The sequence below is a fragment of the Phalacrocorax carbo genome, chromosome 3, assembly GCF_963921805.1.
Source record: "Phalacrocorax carbo chromosome 3, bPhaCar2.1, whole genome shotgun sequence".
Taxonomy (NCBI): Eukaryota; Metazoa; Chordata; class Aves; order Suliformes; family Phalacrocoracidae; genus Phalacrocorax; species Phalacrocorax carbo.
Window position 1 is genome coordinate 6,337,136 of NC_087515.1, and position 25,753 is coordinate 6,362,888.

The 25,753-nt window shown below is 44.9% G+C and overlaps 1 protein-coding gene and 1 long non-coding RNA gene across 3 annotated transcripts in view; both read right to left on the minus strand.

Moving 5' to 3' along the window:
* The window catches only part of TARBP1 (TAR (HIV-1) RNA binding protein 1), a 38,579-nt gene extending 36,386 nt beyond the window's left edge, over positions 1 to 2,193 (minus strand). For both annotated transcript variants that reach the window (XM_064445714.1, XM_064445715.1), the window contains exons 1-3: positions 1,313 to 2,193; positions 1,116 to 1,213; positions 185 to 254 (exon numbers count right to left, since the gene is read on the minus strand). In XM_064445714.1, the coding sequence (XP_064301784.1) occupies positions 185 to 254; positions 1,116 to 1,213; positions 1,313 to 2,162 (1,018 nt within the window). In that variant the 5' untranslated portion in view covers positions 2,163 to 2,193. The remainder of the gene's footprint in view (positions 1 to 184; positions 255 to 1,115; positions 1,214 to 1,312) is intronic.
* A 6,815-nt stretch (positions 2,194 to 9,008) lies between these two features.
* Positions 9,009 to 19,401, minus strand: LOC135312433 (uncharacterized). The gene is made up of 4 exons (XR_010371950.1): positions 19,308 to 19,401; positions 12,470 to 12,550; positions 11,203 to 11,238; positions 9,009 to 10,743 (listed from the first exon to the last, which is right to left on the minus strand). It is a non-coding gene; the product is annotated as an uncharacterized LOC135312433 (long non-coding RNA).
* Positions 19,402 to 25,753: the final 6,352 nt, after the last annotated feature.

The window sequence follows — 25,753 nt, forward strand, 5'->3', positions numbered from 1 at the left end:
CCCATGCGTGTTTGCCAAGCAGCCTACGCATATAACAGACCCACAAAAACTGGAAGAGCCACCCAGAAAATGGCTAATCTGAGAAACAAAACATAACAAAAAGCTGCTACTAAAACGGTAAAGAAAAAAAGTGTGACTCAACTGCCTAATATTTAGGAGATGTTTCAGAAACGTTCCTTCTTACCTTTCTCCCCCGATACAGCATGCTCATACAAACTGTTTAGTTTTGGTAATACTGGCTTTATGACATGGATCTGAAATGCAAATGAGATGTAATTTAAGTAGTCGGTATACATCTCAAACCTAAGAACTGGCACTTAGTCATGGGCAAGAACTTACTATCATTAATATATAGCATTAATATAGTAATTTACAATATAACTGCATTTAAATAAACCCTCCACACCTGTGCAACCGAGCCCAGCACCTGGTACGTAACACTCAATGGTAGGTTAGTGCTGAAGAAAAACTGATACTTCTGCGCTACTGTATCGTAAGAATAATGCTTCCTAATAACCAACCGTGCTGTTCATCGAAACTATAATAAAACAGTACAAATCTCTATAATTAATCATTTCGGTAATGCTATTTCTCTCAGTTATGGGACAACAATGTACAAATAAAATAACTACAAAGAGGTACTTGTGACTAACAGTTAACGCCACAATACCATACCGCTACGGAAGCCTCGGGTCAAGAGGAACCTTTTTGCCAAGTACACTGGACGCTGAGTCAAACTCAGTGATTTTCATCCAAGGCCACCAGTGCTTCACTACACAGATATAGTCCCCCCTCTACTGAAAAGAGGTTATTAAGTTGCAAGAGCCCGATTTTCACTAAGAAACGGGTTGCCCCTAGTCTTGCACAATAAACCGCATTCCAGGTTGTTCTTCCTTAGTTCAACCCATTGCTTTAATCAGAATTTTTCCAAAGACGGGAGAGTTTTGCATTTATTCCTGATGAATTACACGTACCATACTTTAGGCATTTAAAACTAGAAATAAAACCATTCCTGTCAATGCTTACTTAGCTACCCTCCATCACAGAAACTGGACATATTTCAACCAATAACAACATACCAACCCTGACAGGCGCAGATTTGGCGGTGCCCCTACCTGGTTTCCTTCCAAAGTTTCCATTATCAAAATGTAGGTTTCCCAAAACTGCAGGAGTCTCTCATTCTTCTCGGCAGACCACCAGAACAGACTCGATTCTAGTAAAGAAAGAAGAAAGAAGAAAGGAGGAGGAGCGGTTGGTTTCCCCGCGCCGCCGGGCCGTGCCGGGGCCGCGCTCCCGCCCCGCCGGGCCGTACCGTCTCCGCCGTCCGCGGGGCAGCGCAGCTCGCCGCCCTGGCCGCCGCTCACGTCCAGGGCCCGCTGCAGCAGGAACCGGGCCCGCTTCCGGCACAGCCCGTCCCGCTCCGTCAGGCCCTCCTGCACCAGCCGCCAGAACCGCGGGCACAGCCGCGCGTCCGCCACCGGCCCCGGCGGGCCCCGCGGCAGCAGCGCGTCCGCCAGGGCGCTCAGCGCCAGCAGCGCCCGCCCGGGCGGGGACGGCGGCCCGCCGGCGCCCAGCAGCCCCTCCCAGACGCGCCGCAGGGCCGCCCCGTTGCCGCCCAGCGCCGGCAGCAGCCGCCCGGCCACCAGCGCCGCCGCCGCCTCGCCCTCGCCCTCCTCCCGCACCAGCGCCAGCGCCGCCGCCACGCACCGCCCCACCAGCTCCGGCTCCTCCAGCCGCGGCGCCGCCGCCACCAGCGCCTCCACCGCCGCCTCCGCGCCCGCCCCGCCGCCCGCCGCCAGCTCCGCCAGGGCGTCGCGGGCCAGCCTGGCCGCCAGCGGCGCCCCGCACAGCTGCACGCAGTGCCGCAGCGCCCCCCGCGCCGCCCGCGCCACCCGCACCCGCTCCCCGCACCCGCCTCCCGCCGCCCCGTCCCCGCCGCGCAGCAGCGGCCGGCACCGCTCCAGCGCCACCTCCCAGGCGGCCCGCCGCAGCGCCTCGGCCTCTCCCGCCGCCGGCGGCGGCAGGCCGCCCGCGGCCAGGCGCTGGAGCAGGAGGCGCAGCGCCTCCGCCCGCTCGGCGGAGAGCGGCGCGCTGACGGCCCGCAGCAGGGCGCAGGGATCCCCGCCGGCGGCCAGCAGCGCGTCGGCCAGCACCACCTCCATCGTGCGGGGGGACGGCAGGGGCAGCGCCGCGCCTGCGCGCCGCTGAGGGGCGGCGGGAGGAGGCGGGAGGCGAGGCGGGCGCGGCCGGGCCCGTGGGTCGGTCGCAGGAGTCGTGCGAGGGTTGTGGCTGTCGTCCGAGGGCTGAGGGCGCTCCGCGTGCGGGGCTGGCGTGGGGCCGTGTACCCCCACCGGCCCGCTCAGGCACGGCCCTCCCAGTTGTCCTGGCTGCTGAGCAAAGCCCGATCCCCTCACGTCTTCTCACGGCTGAGCACAGGCGGGCCTGGCAGACATCTCAGGTGTCAGCCCCATATTTGAGGGGCTGAAGTTCCTTCTTCATGTACCTTAGAAACTTTCGTTAAGCTTCATGCACATGGCAACACAAGATCAAGCAGCAGTAATATACAAAATGCTCAGGTTTTCCATCTGTTGGGCTTAAATTTATGCCAATATAAGTTGTTGAAACCAGTCTACGTTCGTAGAATTGTAGAATTATTAAGGTTGGAAAAGACCCCTAGGATCATCTAGAACAGTGGCACAGGCTGCCTAGAGAGGCTGTGGAGTCCCTTCCCTGGAGACATTCAAACCCCCCCGGATACGGTCCTGTGCCCCCTGCTCTGGGTGTGCCTGCTCAAGCAGGGGGGTTGGACAAGATGATCTCCAGAGGTCCCTTCCGACCCCACCATTCTGTGATTCTGTGATCATCAAGTCCAACCATCAACCCAACACCCCCAGGCCTCCTAATCTATGTCTCCAAGTGCCACATCTAGACATTTTTGGAATGCCTCCAGGGACGGTGATTCCACCACCTCTCTGGGCACCCTGTTCCAATGCCTGACCGCTCTTTCAGTAAGGAAACTTTTCCTAATATCCGACATAAACCTCCCCTGGCACAACTTGAGGTCATTTCCTCTTGTCCTATCTCTTCATACTTGGGAGAAGAGACCAACCCCTACCTCGCTACAACCTCTTTTCAGGTAGTTGTAGAGAGCGATAAGGTCTCCCCTCAACCTCCTCTCTTCCAGGCTAAACACCCCCAGCTCCCTCAGCTGCCCCTCATAAGACTTGTTCTCCAGACCCTGCCCCAGCTCCGTTGCCCTTCTCTGGACACGCTCCAGCACCTCAATGTCCCTCTTGGAGTGAGGAGCCCAAAACCGAACATAATATTCGAGGTGGGGCCTCACCAGTGCCCAGCACAGGGGCCCCATCCCTGCCCTGCTCCTACTGGCCACACTATTGCTGACACAAGCCCAGGTGCTGGTGGCCTCCTTGGCCACCTGGGCACTGCTGGCTCATGCTCCGCCAGCCATCGATCAGCACCCCCAGGGCCTTCTCCGCTGGGCAGCTTTCCAGCCCCTCTGCCCCAGGCCTGTAAATTGTCATCACAGCATCCCAGAAGTCTACCTGAACACCCTGTGTCTGCCTCAAAAAGGGACTGGAGGCGTCCCTGGGCGCTGGCTCTGTGGTGTTGGCTTGTTCCAAGGGTCCAGGCCACGGGCACTGGGGCCTGAGAACAACTCCCAAGCAGCTTAATGTACTAGTGCAGCCAAAACATAACTAGGAAAAGCAACCCAATTTCCAATAAGTGTAAATTGACTGTACAAAACTGCAATTCCCTTGAAAAAAGTGTAGAGATTGGCACGTCAGAAATGGTGGCAAACCACTCTCGTAGAAGACATGGTCATAGGAAAGGGCAAAGCTGAAACCTTCCGATCCTGGGAAAAAAATGTACAGCAAATTCCCTGCGCAGCAGCACAGATACAACACGGTTTCCAACGGGTACGGGAGTTACCTCTGCTAAGCTGTAGCTGCCCAAGCATCTAATGCAGAAAAAAGTCTCATGGAAATTTTTCAGTGTGAGCTCCCACTTGATCACTCTCTCCAAATCATGTCAGTACAGTCCCTCCTTTTCCTGGCTGTCCATTTTCCCCAAACTTTATTAGAAATTTGTTATCTTTCAGAGACTACTGATGGCAAAATGGATGAAGCTTCTTATTAGAAGCGCACCTGTAGTGCGACTATATATGCAATATATTCCAGAAAAAGAAGGTGGAAAGGAATTATTTTAAACCTGCTAGCGAAGACAGTTTCCATATGCCTTACCACTCTGCATGTGTTGTTACATATAAAATACAGAAAGCTCAATAAAACAGTTAAAGCTGATAAGTTTACTTAAATGTAAAGTAAAACCTAGGCCTTTGTTTCACATGGAGAAAAACGTTTTTTTCAGAGGAGGAATGAGTATATTGTGTGTTAGTAAATAGGATGCTTACAGTTGAAATCTCTTTCACACCATAATACACTTTGTTTGCCTTTCCATTAGCTCTGATGTCTTCAGTAATTTTTCCATTTCTTACTTAGAGCATGCAGTCTGATGAATTGTGGGCGTTTCTTTTATCAGGCTTGAAAAAGTGCCAAGCAGGGTATACCTTCTTTATTACAATCTTGCTCTTTCCTTCCAGGCACCTGTAAAACTTAACTAAATGAAGCGTTAAAGGTCTGCACAAGTAGTAATCAAACCGGAATAAAATACTAGGTGCTGTGCTGTTTCTCCATTATTGTCTGAATTCTGCCTTGCCTTTGTTTTTATCACAGTGGGGCGCCAACTCTGAAGTCTTATTACATCAGGTTAAACATCAGCATTTAAATAAAAAGAATTTAAATTGAACTCTTTCACTGCAGATTGTTTTACCAGACAAAAATAAGTGGGTGAGAAATTAAGCCCATGGGGGATTAGGCTGGGGAGCTTCAGAGTGGAACGTGATGTGGAGAGGTAAACAACAACAACAACAACAAAAAAAACCCAGAGAGGTGGATATGGGAGTTAAGAGAGAGAAAAGGAGCAAGAAGCAGCATTTTGTAATTTTCAAATGGCAAGAGCCACGGCATTCGCACCCTCGCACCATACAAATTAAGTGTCCTCATGCTCGGACCCTAAATCTGTGCTTTCCAGCCCTATGCTTGCAACACGTACCCCTACCTCACCAAAGACCAAGTCCCATTCTGTTTTCTCCACTTTCCAAGCTTATCCCAACCCTTTTTGTGCCTTCTTCCCACGCCAGCCCCACTCACAGGCCCCCAGCCTGCCAACTGCAGCCACCTCTGGGATCCCAAAGCCCTTTCAGCTGAGGCTTACCGCACCAGCCTCAGCACCCAGAACATCCCACACCTGCCGATCTCTCATATACTCTGCACTCCTATTTAGAAGATATTCTCTATTCCCTGACCTATCCTGGTCCCCTCCAACCTCAGCATATGGGGTAGATCAAAGGTTGAAATAGCTTGGGATTTTTTAAAAGAGGACAGCCTGCAGCTGCTTTCATTATTTCTGCCACATGAGATATTCTCCCTCAATCAGATTAATCTGTTTTAGAAACCTAAGATTAAGAGGAATTATCTGAAATATCAAAACCAGTCCAGCGTCTCTTTGTGCCATTTAATACCATTACTGAGCCTATGGGAGGCAGGGCAGAGATGAGAAATACGTATTATTGTTTATTCTTATCTGAACTTTGTAACAGCACCTTTGCTGGTGATTTGGATTCCCAGCACATGGTAACCAGCTGACCAAGCTGGGGCTTATTTTACAACTCGGATACATAACAGTAGTAGTTTATTGGTTCTCATCAGGACACATAGTGCTATACCAATTCAGCAATACAAGAGGACTGAGGTTCCTTCCTCACACCCCTAGTCAAAAAATCAGTGCCTTCGTTACCTGTGTGCTCTTTTAGACAAATGTATACTTGTTCTGATGTAAATATTTTACCCTGTGATCACACAATCAGGCAATTCTGTACCAGGAACAATCCGTGGATGATCATTCCAGAGGTTGGTTGTATTGGAAAAGGATAGTGGAAAAAACTACAGATGATTATTTATAAGTCTTGGAAATCCCCACTTACAATTTTGGATACATGTGTTATGCCATTGCCTTAAGCCACTGCTGAGCTGAGCCACCACATTAGATTATTAGAGTCCAGGCCAAATATATGTCTTTAAAAACTTTCATGTCGATGGTGGTTTTGGATCACACACAATACATTTCTTCTCATGAAAACTCTTACAGTCCCGTGCTACCACCTGCACATTTACAGGTGATTCTGCAGTTTATGCGGAGGAGGGCTTAGCTGACCCTGCAGTGTGATTTTCTTTCCCTGCTGGAGCCCATGGGAGCGTGTCTGTATAGTATAATCTCTCTAGCAGGGCTGGGTACAAAACACAGCCTTTTCTCTCCTCTCCCACGGCGTGCAGAAGTCAATGGGAGATTTCTGAAAAAGAGTCATGCACAAAATTTCCTGCCACATCCCTATCCCACAATAAAACAGGAGAATGAAATGAAAAGCACCGATGTGCACCATACAGTAAACCTTACCAGATATTTAGGTATATTCACATTGTCTTCTAGATTTCCTCAGTGCTGTTGTTCAAGAAACCAGCAGCGCGCATGTATCTCGCTCCAAGAGAGCACTTGCAGTGAGAAGCGCACAGTGGAAAAGGGGACTGGGTACCATGGTAAAGGTTCATACCCAAGTACAGACATAGATGCATCTTCTAGGTCTAAGTGAAGCTGGACAAGATGAGTGGAAGTGGATGGACTAGAAAGGGGCAGTTGATGAGAAACTTCTGCTCTCTTCCAGGGAATAAGGAAAAAGAGAGCTACAAGAGGTGAGAAAGGGAAGGAATAAAGTCACCTAATTTTTGTCAGTTTGCCCTAAAGTCCTTCAGCACCCTTGCTAAGAGGAATAGAGGCAGAAGTGTTCAAACTGAAATAGAAAATAATCGATTTGCAGCCAGAAAGGCTGGTCACATTTCTACAAGGTGGCTGTGCTGTTATCTCCTGATCCTCTCATACCTGTTTCATTCATCACCCCTACATTGCTTCTAAACCTTTCTTCTGGCTCTTTAGTGTCACAATGCAAGCATGTTTTAATCTTTGCTATTTTAAAATAAGATTCAGCTTGTCCCTCCAGCTGTCACCTTCTCTCCTTCCTCCCTTTAATTTCTGAACTTACTACCCACTTACTATGAGCCTGGAGTTTGTCCTCTCCAGTTCCGATCAGTGTTAATTTCAACACTTGCATCCTAGTCTGATTTTTATATCACAATCTGACTAACAGTATGTCTACTGTTGTTATAGTATGTCAGCTATCACTGCCACCAGCTACCTGTTGAGTAGCTCCACGTTTCTATCACCAAACTCCATTGTGAAATACAAACAAACCCTGTATCTTGCAAATTCTGCCTGCAGAATTTCCCATAAACAGGCCCATTCCTATCCACCCACATACTTAGAATTATTGTCTGGGCTGTCTTCATACCACATCCCCATCCCCTTCCCTGGCTTAACAAAAGCAATCTTACCCTAATTAGATCTTGCCATTTCGAAGATCTGTTTCTTAGCCTGCTCTTTTGACCTTGCCACCTCTCCTTTTATGTCCCTCTGCTGGCTCCCTCCTCTGTGCTACATCAAACACATGCTGCTTCTCTTCCCTTTCCAGATTCATTAGTCTATCCTTCCCCATCCTCTTATCTAATACCAAGGCATCGACTTCCACACTGACCTACCCATGCTGCCAGTCTTAACTGTCCATACATTAGACTTTCAAATAAGACTTCATGCTTCATGCTTTTTCTCATGCTAACTCCCACCTCATTTTCCTCTTCTGTACACCAAACACCCCTTTGTTGTCACAGTGACAAATTTTAGGCAGCCTCTAAGGCCTTCTGTGGTTGATGGCCTTCTATGTGGGCTGATAAGCTGATCCTCTCTCTGTGCGCACCTTGTCATCTATTTGGCCTGCATATTTCCCCTGGTGACAATCAGCGCAGTACTATCAGTAGAGAAGAAGGGTAACACTAGTTGTGATAAATAAACAAAATCAGAAACTGGCAACATGTCAAGCCACCGGGAAGGAAAGCAAAAGTAGCCTAAGTTTTGCAACTGAGCTTTTATGAGGATAATAAAAGACAAATGTAAAGGTGCCTCATGGAGGTACGTGCTATGAGAGCTAAAGTTTTTGTAGCTTTTCATACATCCATACCCCCCCCATACATTCAGACTTGTTCAGACATTGAAACTCATGAAGAGTTAGTTCAGATCTAGCTCTAGCTCCACATTTTTCAACCAGACCCATCTCCGAAGGACTGACAGAAACATGAGAGTGAAGCCTTCATGATCTCTGCAGAACAGAAGATGGTGCTGTTGTCACTGACATGTGCCTTCCAATTTTTTTTCTGGTGAAAAGAAAGCAAGTGATAGCGGAGAAAAGGAAAGGAGGGGAAAGTAAAAGGAAAGGTATAGGAAGAAAGGTAACTGCCATTTCGCCGATTTTTACTGGAGAAGTTTAGAAACTCAAAGAGAAGAATGATAAATGCAGTGAAAACCAAAAGGACTATCTAAAAGAGAGCCCACATTTGGAATTTTCAAGAGGTGTTAGTACAGAGGGAGATATAAAAGCAATTAGGAGAAGCAGAGAGGCAGCACAGACTGTGTGCTGGATGCACTCTTCCCCATTTCCCTGAATATACTATAAACTAGGCTTGGGAAGGTGCTGAATACTGTCAGTTCACCATTGACTCTGTGAGGAGCTATTTTTGATCATCAACACCTGGGAAAATCAGGCTCAGTGTGTCTTGAGTCAGGCATTTGAAAACAGAGACATCAGAAAACAGTGGGAATTTTCAAAAAATAGGTTTAAATAATTGAGCTGGGAAGAAGGAAGAACAGAATCAGGCAGGCAGTGAGAAGCTGTGACTGCAGAACGAGCCCTCTCACACTGAATCATGGACTGCACGCTTTTGCCGTTATCAGGGCTGTGCTACATGGCTTCCCTTCTTTATCTGCACAGGAAAGAACCAGTAAGGTATCTTTAGGACAGCACTGTTAGTATTGTGCTGTGAGATTACCCACATCTAGGTAAGAGATTCCAGCCTGAAATTCATCTTTGCCTGAGCAGGACAGATACATTCACCAGAAGCACTCTGATATTCCTGGGCTTTTTAGGATGCTTGCTTTAAAAATGAAGCTGGAATTCTACCATTGTAACACTGCAAACATCATTCAACCAGAAACAGCATTTAAAGGCAGCTGATGAAAAGCAGTTGTGTCCAATTAAACGTTCCTAATGATGGGATGTTGCAAATTCTATACGCGGTTTGTCACTGTGAGTTATGGAGAGGAGGTTAGGTTGGTATATCTCTAGTTAGACTGAGTGCAGTGGAATGGTCAGGAAAAGATAAATTAGGAAAAAGAATTAGATATAATCCTTTGCCATCTGTCTTTATCGTGCTAACCTACTTGACAGGACACTACAGAAATCTGCAGTCATTTTTTATATGCTTCATGTAGCTGAACAGCATTTGCAGTACAAACTGGAATGAAAATGCTTCCCAGTAACAGTCAGCTTTCCCATTTGTTGACACCCTTTGCTTTCCTTTAAAAAAAAAAAAAAGTAGGACTTTCCATGCAGCTGTAGGCTGCACCATTCAGTTTTGATCTCTCCCCTTCGCTAGGACTCAGGGCAGGTGGTAAAGCTGAAATAGATTTTACCATTGGCTCTTCAGGGAAGTAAAAGGGCTGTTAAAATGTAGGTAACTCATGCTTCTCCAGCTTTCAGCCTGTAAAGGATATGTAGAGCTGGAAGAAATGTGACGATTGATCAGTATGGTATCACAGTCTCTCCATAACAGCTTTTGTCTATAGGTCTAGCAAATCATGTAAACATGAGCTTATCTCTAAGCACATGCCTGAGTATTTTGCTGCCTCTGGATTTTAGTGTACACGGGATTCTACTGATAATGAGCCAGATAAGAGGATCTACTGTAGTGGGGAAAATACTCTGTAGCTTCTGCATGAAAATTTACCAGCTGCAACCCTGGGAGCCTTTAGTCTTTTTAAAGCCCTGGTGTTATTACTGGGAGTCATACTACAGGAAGGCAGTTAAAAAAAATTACCAAATATAACTGAAGCAAACCACGAGGACCAATCCAGTTCTCACTTTTGTAGGAATAGAGCAGAATGCCACTTTATCTTTGGGAGGGAGGAAAGAAGGAAGGAAGAGAGGGCAGGAGGCAGGGAGGAAGCTTTCACTTTACTTCCAGCTGCTGGGTATTTTTCTTTGCAAATGTGAAGGTTTGCGAGTCAGTGTCTTTTCAGAATGCAGCATATGAAGAACTTTGTAGCTCCTTGGCTTCAGAAAATACAGCATAGGTGAGTAGCTCTTCAGGCATGAGCTAAAGTTAATCTGCTGTCCCTTCTGGGATCAGAGAGAGCGCCCACTAGGTACAGAGAAGTTACCCTTGGTTTTCAGATCAGGTCAGGCACTGGTTGAGAGCAAGGTTATGTCCTCAGTGGGAAGTCAGGCCGTGAAAAGCCCAGACCACTGCTGCTTTCCATGTCTCACGGTCTTTTACATCAATGTAAAGCAAGGGAAAAGAGGTTTAAAAGAGGTTATGCTGGTTTAACTAACCTCACAAGGAAGAAAAAGCAGGAGTCAGTTGTGTCAGGATGTACTTTTCACATTTTTGACTGGTGCATTTGACTTCAAAGAACTTCTTCCAATTTTGTTTTGAATTTCCCATACTAAAAATAAAGACACAGAGCAACTCATCAGTTTAGCTGAGAACAGCAGCTTTGAAAGCATTAGGCAAGAAGAAGCCGTAGTGTTTTGAGAACAGCTCCTAATGCTGTTGTCTTTAATGGGGATGGCTAATCTTCCCTGTTTCCTCATATTCCCAGTGATTCTCTCTAATTGGAAGCCTGCCAGTTATTCTGCAAAACTCCTGACTCACTCTGACATCATTTAGGGCCTTCTTAATTGATGGCAGGGTAACTTCAAAGTCAGAGAAGGGCTCTTGTTTGATGCTGTAAAAGGTTTTCCAAGAGGTTACAATCTCCAGTTTTTGTAGCATACTTTAAAGATAGTGGGATCAAAGGACAAACCCCCAGATCAGCTCGGTTTTAGAATACCTCACTTTTACAATTTCATTATAAAGTCAGTGGGTGACTTTTATTTTTTAATGTATCAATTAATTAATTTACCTTGGCCTTGCAGTTCTATCTTGGGTCCTCTTCCTGCTGTCCTTACAGGAATAGTAAAAAAGAGGCATTTGTTATATTGTCATGTTTCTTTTTTGCTTCACCCCTTAAATCTCAATCTTGTAAAAAATTATAATACTAGTCTTTTACACATTTATGAGGTCTTGCATTAAAGTTCATTCAAAGCATTTTATAAACAATAATGTATGAAGGTTCAAAGCACACTGCTGAGGTATTTATTACCACATTTTTACACTCAGGAAAATATACCACAATAATAACTCATCTTGAAGACCACAATAACTGGCCATCAGGTTTTGGGCAATAGAAACACTTTAATGGAACCCAGCATTCAGAAGCTGAATCATTTTCTGAAAGCATGGCTCTCGTCTAGTAACTGCCCAAGAACGGAGGCATTCAAAATGACTCTCCATCTTTGAGAATCGTGACGTTAAGATGTTTTCTTTGACCTCCACCTCCCGTCACTGCATCTAATTAGTTCTTTTTTTTTTTAATTCAGTGTTGCATAATTCTTGAATCTTCCCACTGTAGAGGCATAACACTATATTGTGAAAAACGCCACTTTATTTAAAAACAAAAAAAAAGAAAAAGAGATGGCATTTTCCAGAAGCATTTGGCCTCAGCCTAGACCCCTTCTGGTTTCCATTGAAATTACTGTATATATGAATGCTGAGCAAAGTTGTTTCTTTGGAGATCTTGCAATGTTTTTCGTGGGAAACTTGTTTTATAATACATGCTCAGACTGGAGTTACGTTTGTAAGCCCACTCTAGAGATCTCTGATCATGTGTGCTTTAAAAAAAAAGGGTGTTTACAGATCACGGTGCAGAATTTCCCTCCCAAAAACATTTGGAAAACAAAAGCCAGAGAGAAAACTCCCAACTTTTTGTAAGCTTTGCAAGGAAGTTCTCAGAGGAACTGTTGTAAAAGCCTGTTTTAGATTCAGTGTCATTAGCAGGCCAAAATGCATATTCCTTCTTTACCTTTCTGAGGAGGTCCTCTCACATACCAAAAAGATCCTAATGATCTGTGTTGATACATAGTTTTTCACACTAAATGCAAAAATGCTAACTAGCTCCATATTCTGGGCTGTAAGGCATCCTAAAATGTGCTGCTACTAAGAAAAGCAAGTCTAAGAACAGCATTGAGGTGTGTGCATGTTTGACTTTGTGTGGGGAAGGGGAATTCAGCATTTCTCATCTCTTGCTATTCTATGTCAATATAATCAGTTTATATTATAAAAATACTTACCCCACCTAAACAGCATTGAGGCAGATTCATCCTGGACTCATAAGACACGAAATATTTGTGTAGCTTCTAATTTGTGGATCGCTGTTAATAAAATGTTGCAAAAGGTACTTGGTTAGTCATGGCTTATGATATGAAGTCCAAGCCAAATCCTGTTCATGCCAGTATGGAGTAATATGGAGTTAAGAAAGAGTCAGAGACAAGGAACAACCTGCTTCTGTCAATAAAATATTCTTTCACCTTAGAAAGAAAAATAACCAAAAATGAGTTTTTTTCATACTCTCATAAACAAACTAAACCTTTCCCTTCTCTTAAAAAATATCTTTATAGCTGGCAATAAATTTGGTAAGATACGACATTTCAGTAAGGATTAGCAATACTTCTTCAGAACTTCATAACTGACAAAATTTACCGGAGAGATGAGGGAAAGGGAGATTAAAATAAGTCATCATGTTCTTAAAAAACAACGTGACTTTTAACTCGTGCAATAACAAAGGAAACCCAGCAGATGGTGCAAGGAGACCACAGTGCTAAAGGAGCTTGTCATTTTGCTCCACTTACGGACATCAGCCCTTAGAGGAGTTTCTGTCTTATTATTCATAATGCACTGTAAGTGTTTAAAACAAACAGGACAAGAATTGTTTCAACTATGCATTCTGTGTCCAAAATTTTAGGTTAGATCGTGTAAGAGTGATTTTGACTAACATGGCAAATGTATTCTTTTTAACTGTGAAACTGAGGCTTTGCTTTAAAAGCAATTAACATAAAAGACAGTACAAAATTACTTAACTAATAAAAGTGCTGGTGACTGCTTTTATTTTGAGTCTAATTGTTGTTGGGGAGGCAGTGTATATTATTTATCTGTCCTTTTTTGGGGGGAGAAATGTTTTTGTTTTGTAAGCATTTTGACTTATTGTTCAGCTGGTAGCTGAAGATCGTACCTGCATTACCCGAAGATGTAACAAGAAGAAAAAGACATTACACTTTTCAGACCGTAGTTGCTCTCTGAGTAACAAGACCCTGCAGAGCTCCCTATCTGCAGCAGCTCCCTCTCATGAGTGCCAGCGAAGACCTGGAATCCAGCAATATGTCTGCTGTAATCCTACAAAATGTACAATTGGGGGCTGGCATCTGATTTTTTCTGGTTCATTCTTTAAATATTCTCTCTCTCGAACTTCTATGTCTGGCTTATGCCATATCAAGATAGACATTAAACACCTGAGGGATGATCCAGATCAAAGGCACCCCAATTTTTCTCTGTAAACTATTATATAAAAAACAGTAACAGTGTTATTGCTATTTTGGTGGCACTTTCAGTTATTAGAATGGGCTTCAGAAACACCAGGACAGAAAAGTTGGCAATGGGGAACCCCTCTCTGCAGAAGCACTGGGCGACAGGAGGTAGGTCTGAAGTATCAGTATGACACACCTCTTCCTACTCATCATTTTGGCACCTAACTCTGCTGTCCTACAAGCACCCCAAGCACTCCTTGGCCGTAGCAGAAGGCCTGTAAAAATACATCCTCCAAATATGTTTTCAGACAACTAGGCTTATTTTATTCCAGCAGGCTGAAAATAAAACTGATGGGAGCTTAGGCCCTTTTTTGATTAATGGACGTCCTATCGTTTTCCTGTTTGGTGCATGTATCTCCTACTGAGTGACTCTAAGAGGGTTTATTTTGGTGGGTGCTTTTTGCAGCCTTGGTGGCCGAGGCCCATGGACACCCACTGCACAAACTTGAAAAGCTTGCCATCATCACACCATCTTTTACAGTCCTCGGAGACGAACAGTGGTTGCTTATTCCTGCCCTCAGTGTAGTCCCCTAAAAGGACATATTTATAAGGTGCACTTCCGGGGTCTCCCAGGGCTGCCAGGTACGTCGGTCCTCCTGCCCTTTGCAGCAGGCAGGGAAGCCTGACCAGCCACGTCTGCGCTCCCTGATGTACTGGGGCCCTGCTGCTCCCTGCCTCCTCCCTGCCTCCCACCCAGGCTGCCGGCTGCCTGCTACCTGCAGCCCAGCGTTCCAGTGCCGCGGGTTTATCCCTTTCTCTGTGCCTCCTGTCCTTCTCATCCAGCGCTTGCTAAGGGGACATTATCCTCTGCCTGAGCATCCAAGTCCATGGCAAGTCCCAGCTGGGCACTTCAGTTTTGTAGCTTTGGTCACAGTTGAGACCACAGCGTTAAACATGAATAGCACAACCTGCATGAACCTTTAAGGTAGCATTGTACATGTTTAACATCTGCCTCATTTTATAGATAATGTACCAATTTGTTTTTTGGGTTTTTTTTCTGTTCACTTCTTTTGGGAGCAAGGCTATTTTCCTCTGCGTCTGAAGAGGCTGTTCCTTCACGCCAGAGTACTGTACTGCCTCATGTGTACACCTGGAAGTGGGCTTGATGTTGGGAGTCAGTGCATCGTTCACACATGATCACAGATGACTGCATTCTGCTTGAGTTATTCAGCAATGTGTTTTCTGCGGTATTGTGTCTCTTCCCACAGTTACTGCTTTTTTTCTTCTGCGTCTATCTGTGCCCTGTCAATCAGGCCTGCAGAGTGCGTAATTCACTGCTATCTCCGTGTCGTCTGTGCACAGCAGGTTAATGTATTTGAGGTTTCATAGAAATATGTGTTTACAAATACTATATTACATGAGCAAGAATTTATCTGCTCAAGAAAATAGTTTGCATCCCAGAACACGGTATGTCCAGAGGAAACAGTCTGATAGGAACACCTTCTCCTGCTGGTAGTTCTGGGAGGTCTTTATTTCATCACTCGCGGGGGGCTTTGGCTTTCACATGTTTCTTCTGTTTGCCTGTGATTCCTTTCATTACTGCTAGTCACATTAATGATGCCACTGCTCAAGGCATCAGAAGATGGAAGCAGATTGAGCCGGGCTTTCTGTGAGATTGTTTCTCCATTAAGAAGAAAGATGCTATGCATTTTCTTTGTGTTCGTCGGCATTAATAAAATTTCAGGCATTTTAAGTGCTAATTTGGCTTTGCCATTTGGTGGCGATGCTGTGGTGACGATCAAAGTGAGTAAATTTGAGGATGGATTGCAAGCAAACAGATCTGTGTTCTCACTGCGTGGGATATTCTGCCCGCTGAAGTACTGCACTGCTTTAAACTCCTCCACTGACCAGAAGACCGAGTAGCAGCCCAAATAGCCAGATTTGGGGTGGGGAGGCGCATTCCTGTTCTCCCAATGGACTGTGGGAAGAGCAGTGTGTTCCCACTTCTTCTTTGCTGGTTGCCCTATACATGCCAGAACAGACCACCAGATGTTGGCTAGCCGCTGTCATATTTGGCCAAGAAAGATTATTACTGGCTTCCTCTGCACAGGCTGCAGCTCCAGGGGAGAGCTGGGCAATTCCCAAAGAAAGTGTCCATTCCCCGCAATCTGGGTATTGTGATTTCCTGTACATTCAACCTATCTCAGTAGATCCAGTACTGTTGAAAATGGGGCCATTTTTCCCTGATTTCTGGCCTTTCCAGTAGAAAAAATGGAGGCCACCACATGATTCCATCTTGGATTTCTTCCAAATCCTTTAGGTGGTGAACTTGGCTTGACTGAGGCTTTCTGTGTCGTTATGTTGTTTCTGTCAGATTCACATTCAGCTGCTGCATTTTTGGGCTGTGTACAGTGGCAGTTATAACCATGTCAGCCTTTTTCTTCGTTTTGGATACCCAAGGCTTAGCGTGAATGCCTCAGAGGCATGTGCTGAAGGTGATGTGGGGCTGCCAGCAGCAATCTAAAATGCTCGCCAGTAGTTCACAATCACTCTCTGCTCAAGCGGTTTCCTATTCACGGTTATGCTGACAGCACCTTCCACTTGTAGATATTATTGAGAGATTTAGCTCTTCTGTTTGGATGTATCTCTCCATTCTGCTGGAGACAGTAAAATCGAGCTATAGGTTAGCAAGTGAAACGTGTCTTTTTCTAAGATGTAGCACTCCTCATTAGCAATATGTTATATATCTGCCTCTTTATTAAAGGTGGGATAAATGAGTGTCTGCATTTTCACACGTGTAATAGTTGCATCCTGTGATGATACCAGTTGTCCATACTGCATCTTTATTCAGGAGCTATATCAATGACTTGCACATACGTGAAAACTGTGGAAGAAAAGTTGTCAGACAGGTTACAAATCCCAACGGACTCTGGATGAAGTCTGTGCATTTGAGAGTAGGAAGCTGCTGTATTGCTCTAGATTGCTGAGGTCAGTCCCAGCCCTTGGGAGATCAACATATGTCTCATAAAGGGTACTGCAAACAATCCCAACACCATTATGGTTTTATTCAGCTCCGGATCTATTCCCTGACTCTTTCTAACCGACAGATGAAGATGGGATCATGATGTATCACAGCTTCTGCCACACGATCTCTGCCTCCATCCCCAGAACATCAGCAGCCATTACCCTGATCCCTCAGAGTCCTTTTAATACATCTTGCTGACAGTGCTGATGCTTTCCCACCTCACATCTGATCCCAGTGGTGCTCTCAACCATTTGCATCTGCTCTTTTCCTGGATGTGATGAGGTAGTTTCTTTACTCATCCAACAGTTCTTGTCAATACCCCATGTACCATGAATATGTTTGTTCTCACCAAGTTGGGTATTTCCTCACTTGTAGCCATTCAGTTGAACACTCCTTTAGTGCTTGTTGAAGTTACTTCAGTCTTCAGGAGGGGTAGGTTATCTGGCTCCTCAACATCCATACTGCTTATGTGACTTGTGGTAGGCCCTGACATTAGTTAAAGATGTCTTCCTTTTCCATTCTCTCTACTGCTCCAATTATTTTTTCCTTTTATGATGTAGTCACTCCTGGAGGCAGAAGTTGTAAAGATGGAAGTAGATGAAGGCAATTGTATGCCTGGAAGACATCCTCCTCTTCAAACACTTCTTGATATGCCTCCTAACAGCTTCATTGCAGGAACTCTAGTAGATATTGCCAGCTCAGCATGTTTAATATTTTTTTTTAATTTGTTCTGCTTGCATTGCCTGCATGAGTTGTTTGCTTCAAACTTAGAGCCCTTGTGTGGTGATGAATACACCGGGTGCAGCTGAAAGCAGAGGATTTGGTGTTGCCAGCAACACTGATTTGACTTGCCATGTACTCTGCCTAATGGCATGGAGTCATTGAATTGCTTTAATTCAGCTTTGCATGGTTAAAATTCCTTTCCCTCCTTGGCATAGCTCTAAGGAAGCCTTTGCAACCTAACACACTTAGTAATGTCCTACTGTCTCCCTAGCATTTATTCTCCTGACTAAGTGCTGCTGCTGTCTCTTGGCACATAGCTCAGAGTTTTATTTTTGCCCTTTTGCACCATATTAACGTCATCGCTGTACAAACTTTCCTATCCTGTGCACATTTTTCTCACAGCAGCAAAGGTCTTCCCTGATGTTCTCTGCTTCATATTTATGCATTTGCTTTTGATGTCATTTTATGCCTCTCAGTTCTGCCTTCTGAGCTAACTGTATCCACACCAACTATGATCCGCTTTTGGTTGGGTGCTTTTGCAGCAGCTTTAGACACTCCTGTAGTTTACTAGCAGTGAGGACAGCTTTTCTTTCAGCAGTCTCATTGCACTTTTTTCCCACTTTTGACTCTACCACTAATTACTTAAGGTTTTAAGATTGCATACTCGCATGAGTCAGCCATTTTCTGCACAGTTTGGCAGCATACCAATCTATTGTTTCTGCAGCTTCTTGATTACACAACTGTGGGGCAGATAGCTTCTCTATGTGTCATTTTTCTGAGGACTGGAAATGCTCTGAGACATTTCTAGGATTTTGCATGGTGTTCTTCCAGTCTGCAGTTGGTATACATCCAGATGCTGCAGAAACGCGTGGGAGCCATCGCCCGGTATAGCTAGCAGAGTGAATGGGCTTACTTTGGCTTCCTGTTTACCCAGCCCCATAGCAATGGGTTACATTTCCCATGTGACTCTAAGGAATGGCTAGCAGAGCTACTGCCGATACTTCCTCTTTCATTTTCTGCAGCTTTGGGACAGGAACCTGGTATGAACCCATGGTGTCTTCTATGTACTTCAGTGTTTTGGAGAAGTGTAGGGCTGTTTGTTTTTTTCCAGTCTTCAGAGCTGCCTATGACACATGCCCACCTAATCTCTTTTGCCACCATATCCAGTGTCCACACTGGAACTGAATATGAACCTGACACAGAGTACCAGGGAGCCAATCTGATCCCTGTCTTCTCCCCTTTCCCTCCTCCTCTGGGAGTGCTACAGTGGTAAGGAGCTCCCTGGCTTTCAAGCAGAGCTACCTCCTCTTCTGGAGCTCACACAGCCCATCCCAAAAGGAAATTGTCAGCTCTTCCTTTGTGGTGCTAGGGCAGGCTCTAAACAGTCAACTGGGAAGCACTGCTGTAATGGAGACTGTGGATTTTGTATAAGAGTCAAAGCAAGAGACAGCTGTGCAGCCTGAAAGATGATCAGAAGATAAAATGGCAAAGGCTGAATTTCTAAAGACATTCTAATGCCAATTAGAAGTCTGAAATCTTCCTGGCTTGCCCTGCCCCAGAAATTCAGATCAAATAATGCACTGAGTTGTTCCCACAAAAGGAACTGGAAATTCAATAGGTCAGATTGTCAGCTAGAATAAGTCCACTGACTCCAGGGGAACTGCTCCACGCTCTGTCATCAGAGAACCTGGCCCCATGACCGTGAGCTGCAGATTTTCCACATGGCTGTTTCCTTGGGACTTGCATCATCGCCCTGCACAGCAAGGAGAGTCCAAGGTCCCAGCGTAGGAGGATTTTTAAGGAAGCAAAGCAAGAGACCCAAAAAAAGATCAAGTTCATGTTGTGCCTCCATAATACTACCTGGTTTAGTAGCTTGTGGATCAATATCTTCCCACATTCTCAGGTGCTACATGATTGGTGCCAGAGCTCAGTGCAGAGTCCTTCAACTCACGCCAGAAATGGGGGAAGTCAAGGACCCACAGAGCAGCTGTGCTATGGCTTTGCTTCTAGCCAGTCCCACCCCATCTATGATGCAATACTGTGGGATCAGGGTACAGATAAAGAATGCTTTAAAAGCATTAGTTTTCCTCACTGCTGTCTCCTGACCTGCTGTTCATTAATATAGAAAGGAATATCTTGTCTCTCAGTCTTACAGTGAGAACCCAAATCATCAAATAACATGTAGGATTTCTAGGATGAGCAATGCCAATGGAAATGAGTTTTAGAAATTCTGCCAGAAATTCCCAAAGCATGACATTCTCCCCTAGGCAGAGAGCCTGCAGACAGTTCTGTGCATCAATTAATAGGTGTTAAGTCACATATTCAGCCTCATGTGGGCTGCTCCATCAGTGAAATTCAGCTAAAAATCACAGTTAGGAAGAATTTCAGTGCTCCTATGAAGAATAACGATCATTACCTAACACACCTCTCCTTGCAAAGGCATGAATTCAGTGATTTACTAGTTCTTTCCCATTACTGACTACTGTGATCTTACACTCTGTATATCATATTAACAAAATAAGAGCTTTGGTGTGATCCCTTCCTGCCCCCTGCTGTCACCCTGAACCTTTTATGTGAGGACTGAAATTCTAAACTGTTTGTTTTAAAATCGTCAGGACAGCAGGGGGAAAAACTCTGGAAAATGAGCTACTAATTATTAATGTGAATGCTTTTCATATCCATCTCCTACTAACTATCTCAGTGGAATGATTCAGTTGAGCATAGTGCAGTGAGAAGATCCATTTGTCATACTTCTTTAATTTTTTATCCATTTGTAAAGCATCTCAAAACGTAGCCAGCAAAAAACAAGCAAAGAAATTGCCCAAGGCATCCTCTTAAAGAAGCAGTGTGGGCTGGGTTCTGTTCTGCCACAGATTAGTCTAAATCGGTAGTTATTCCATGATGTCAGTGAAACCGAACTGCCGAAATGCAGAGGCGAATCTGGCCCCATGATCTAATTCCATGATGAAATTGCTAGTGTAAATAATGACTGTTGCTGTTCGGCCCTCCCCCCCCCCCTCCCCAAAGTGCTTTAATGAATAATGAATTTTATGAATAAGCTTTAATGAATGACTGAATAAATTTTAACAGCCAAACTAGCAGGATCGTAAGTTAGAACACTTTCCTTCACACTTTCCTCTCCTCCTATAGCCCGGCTGCCTTCCTTTGCTTCCTTGAACCAGAGAATTGCCCCTTTAAACTACCTGTCAATCACAAATACAATTACCACATCCCAGAGGGATTATCAAACTGCAAAAGTGGACAGTTTTTAATTCCAGGAAAGACGTTCCATATTTGTTTTAAACATCTAACTTATGTTCCAAAATACAAGTGCTGAAACAGAACAAACCTTTAGGCATTTGTTCATTGCTTCCTCCCCTTGCCCCGAGACTAAAATCCATTCATTTCAATCAAGTCATTCAGAGGAAGGCTGTAAAATGAACGACACAATTAGCCACTTAATATAGTGCGTATGGAATTTTAATTCCAGCTGAAAATCAGAGAGGCTTTTCTAAAGCTGTTAACTGGCCAAAAAAAAAAACCCACCCAAAACTGGTATTTGAAGACAAACAACACTTTTTAGTTCAGTGCTACTTTTTTTTGTTTGGGGTCCCTAGAACTCTAAGCATTACCGAATAAACCTTGCCTTCCATCAAAAGGGGGCGAATATACCATTACAGACGGAAGAAGTCAGGAAGGCGGTGAGACTGAGGACCCCGTTTTGCCTGGCTACAGTGCAGTCACAGAGAACCAAGTGACTGCTCGTCTGACTGCACACTGTGGGGACCAGTCTGGGGACAATTTTCTGAAATGTCCTCCAAGTGGCTCAAGCACAACATTCAAAACTGGAGGCACCTCCAATCAGTCTGTACTTCTGATAATACTTAGTCATGCACCCAAAGTCATATGAACCCTGTGTATCTGATCCAGCAGCAGTTTTAACCAAATGCCTTCTGACCGAAGCAATGGGATTTTATGGGTGCAGCTTAAAAAGTAATCAAAATAAACAAATAAAACACCCCTTACAGGAGAGCTAGAAGGCACTGGGCAGTTTGCTATCTCATGAACTTGACTGTCTCTGTAACCAGTCCATCCTGTTCAATCCTGCTGGCCACTCGTTTCTGTTCTGCTTGTATTGACATATTCTGCAGGCTTTTAACCATGGTACTGAGTCAGGTAGCACTAAAAGATGACCCATTAGCCAGTTAGATTAAACAAGAAACACTGAACAGCAGATAATAGCCAAAGGGTAGGGAATGGGAACAAGTCAACATTACTCAAGGGGTTAGCAAGATGTTCCAAAATGCAATCTCAGTGTTCATTTCATTGAGTAAATATACAGTCAACCCCCGTTTGCACAAGCCTTGATCACATGAAGTAATAATTTCTGGTGAAAAAAGCCACATTCCCCCAGCGTGGATTTTGTGTAACAAAATACTCTCCCCCACACACGCTCTTCCCAGGCTTTGGGAGCGATTTCATTTACCTGCATTACTTTCACTGTCCGCGGATTGCTCTCAGATCCATGTGCCCATACCAAGGGGAATGCAGCAGGAAACGCAATGGTTAACCTATGAAAAAAAAGGCCCAAGAAAATGCTGGAGACAGAGGGAAAGGTTAAAAAAGCATGTGTTTAAAGTGTTGAAATCCCATGGCATTGATCTATACACCAGATTACCTCAACTGTACCCTTTTCTTTCTTTTTTTTTTCTTTTTGTGCAAACCAAAACAACCATATTAAAAATATGCTTACCAGTGTAAATATATATTCTTTATGTTCTTTTTTTTCGTTTTGTGTTTTGTTTTGGTTTTTTTTCCCAAGGATTGAACTAAACTTTGTAAACCAAATATGCTCTTTATACTTCGGGTTGCATGTGGGAGGGGTTTTTTTAATTTTGTTCTGAGAGAGGAGGTGAGGAGGAGCTTCCTGATTCAAACTAATGGAAACCATTGAGGGTTGCCCTTATATCACATCATGTCAATCCCATGCACTTTACTAGTTGCATAACTCCAAGTCACTGCAACATTATTCTCAGCCTAATCTGGCATGCCTCGTTGAAGGGGAAAAATTAAAAGTGAACCTGCTTAAGAAAGCAGCCGAAGGTCTGGTGGAGACCTGCAGCATCTAAACTCTAAAAGGTTGTGGGCCATTTTCCTGAAGGATTGCCTGAGTTGAACAGGAGTACAGAGTCTTGTATCACAACTGGTACACAAAAGATGGAAGATGTCCACTGGAATTTTGGCGCTTTTTTTCATGTTCTATAGGCAGTATGAATCAACAGGGTTGTTGGCTCTCTGGGGGCTCTCTACAGGCCTGGCAACACCACTGGAAGCGCCTTCCCAGGACACTAGTGCAGGAGCTTAGTGCAGGAGGCCAGCAGTTGAGAGTCACATGTCAATCTTTCACTCTGGTTGCTACACAGGATTGATTGGGAAAGAGGAGGGAACAGTCCAGTTTTTCCAGTATTCTTGGCCTCTTGGGGACTTGGTGCTGAGGCAAGAGCCATTGCTCTGATCCTTTGTGTAACCAGGCTGCTGGCCTGGCACACCGATGCTCTGTTAACCTCTGGAGCCCCACAGCTTCTCACCTTGCAGCTCTCTGGTATGATCCTCAGCTGCTAAGCATCAGACCTCGAAGCGAAATGCAAACATTTTATTTTTAGATGTTTATAAAGGTCCCATCACAACATCCCTGGCCTCATATAATAATCAATAAAAAACACCAGCAAAGGCCTGCAGACAGTTAAGAAATCTCACTGCAGAGTTAAATTGTACAAGACCTCCAAAATAAACCTTTCCAGCCTGAGCCGACACAGAGCCTGGCCTCGCACTCTGACAGTCAGCATATTTGGAAGCAAATGAGGGATCTGTCACTGATGCCTGGCAGTCTTGGAAATGAATTATTACAAAGACTTATAAAAATGCATCTCAGAGTGCTTCATGCACCGCTTTTTTTCTCCTTTAATTATTTGATGTTTTTAACTGCAGGAAACACCCCCCTGCCCTTGGAACAAAAGCAACTGTGTCACAGGGATCATGGTCTCTTTAAAGTTCATGTGGTTACAACATTGATGTCCCACTTCTGTCACAAACTGTGTCACTGCACATCTGGTCTGGTCACGTCTGCTTTCTGCATGCCCTTTCCTGCTTAGGGATCACCTTGAGAGGATGTCGCCCTGCATCCACCGGCTGGTGAGCAGCCATGGTGGCACCTGTCCAACAGAGGAAACTGATGAGCCATCATGTTTCCCCACCCAGCACCAGCAGGGCCCTGGCTTGATTGCTTTCTTGAAAATGCTGCGTCCAGATGGAAATTCCCACTTGGAGAAAACTCTCCAAAATGCACGTATCCATAGGACATTACTGGGCAAAACAAGAAAACAAGTCTGTTTGTGTCTCTAAAGCCTGCCTCCACACTAATTTGAATTCAGGCCTCGTTATTCCTGTTGCGCTCACTGCAATAGCTTACCACTGTCAACAGGAGGATTTATCAGGGTGGCCAAGCACTGACTGACTCAGCGTGGTTGGAGCTTAAGAATTGCATGAGGATGGATGGGCAAAAGTTGGCATGGAGGAGCCAGTGTTCAGCCCAAAATGGCTGCAGGGGGAATCTCTTCTACAGAATAAAATATACCATCAGGCAAATTTAAACTCCTTTTCCCAGCTACAACCTTTCCGTCATTCGGGTCAAAGATTGGAGGCTGTTTCAGCCAGACTGGGGTTTAATACTCCCTGGTCTGTTCTGTGAGATGCAAGAGACATGGCAACATCAAGCTTCAACATGCTGCTTTCCCACAGTATTGAATTTTGAACCACTGACCATGCTTGCCACCTTTGCACCACACTTCCTGAGTGGGTTAGACCCACAGACCTTTATGCTCCCCTCCATATTACAGACACACAGCAATCTCCTAATCTCCTTGCTCAAGAAGTCAACAAATAAAAAAACTTGTGGCATGTCTTCCACAACACACATGCTTCTTCTCATAATGGAGGTGTAGACAAAAGCTGTAGAAAAGGCAGGTGAGATACTCTCTGCGTACTGCCTAGCTGGGAGGACATTATTTCTGCTTATTTTCCTGGGTTGCCATTTCAAACATGATGCCTTGAGTGGGATTTGTCTCACCCTGCTTTAGATATCTACATCTGAGCCAGTCACCTTTCATATTCAATGAAGAGAAATAGGCTTGTCTGGGGTGTGAATCATCTGATTTACTTTATACGTCTCCTTTAGAATAAGATGAATCACACCCCAGAAGTGCTTATTTTTCTCCATTGACTATAAAGGGAATCAAGATGAATACTCAGATACAGACATCTACATCTGGTCAGATGACTCTTACCCTGCAGCTTCTGTGAAACAGCTTCAGGTAACGTCCTCCACACAGGCAATCACTGCCCTGCCTCTGTCTGTCACTCACCCGTGCCATAGCCTGAAACCAGGACAGGTTTTTGCTCATGCTCCCACCCCAAAATCTACTACATGACCAAAGCCAGCATAGAGATCTGAACACCAGTCTTTGCTAGATGAATCTACAGAAATTAATGGGGGAAATAATTGGGAAATGTATTACTATATTGAAGGAAATCCCAGAATGGAAGGATCGAACTGGAGTAACATGCATGGAAGGAATTATCATTACTGGCATAGTAGATGGGATCCCATTAAAAATACTCAGTTCAGGGTGGGGCTGGGGGGCACCCTCATTTCCATTGGCAACTGTAACACCAGGGACCACAAAAAAAGAAGAGTTATCAACTATCAGCAGGTTTTGAATTTTTTACAGAACCCAAGATAAAAGGCAAAGGAAGTAGCCATTTGGAGAACTCCTGCATTCATCCCCACAGAGCTCTGAGAGGGCAGGTATTGGTAAGGCTGATTCCTAGGGCATTCCCAGCGCTGGAGCAGTGATGTGCACAGAGCGCAGGGAAGTGGCAGTGGCAGATCACCTGTTGGCACAGTGCTCCGCTACAGCCCACCTACACGAGGACAGCCATGTCAGCCAGCGATCAATGGCCTGTCTCCCTACAGCAGATACCCCTTTCAGCTCATAGCCATCAGCAGCCTGTGAATTCTGCTGAAGTCTAGCCCTGGTTCAGTTATATCCACCCTACATTTGTATGGTACTCTTATTTCCCTGCTTTTGTTCATATCATCAGCCATGTGCTGCTGATAGTTATCACGGGCAAACTGGTTGAAAGATTCCATTGAGGACCAGCTCATCTCATGAACGTGATACCCAGCACATGCTGTGGTTTTTCAGTGAAATCAATAAGAAACATTACCTTGCTTGGTATACATTCAT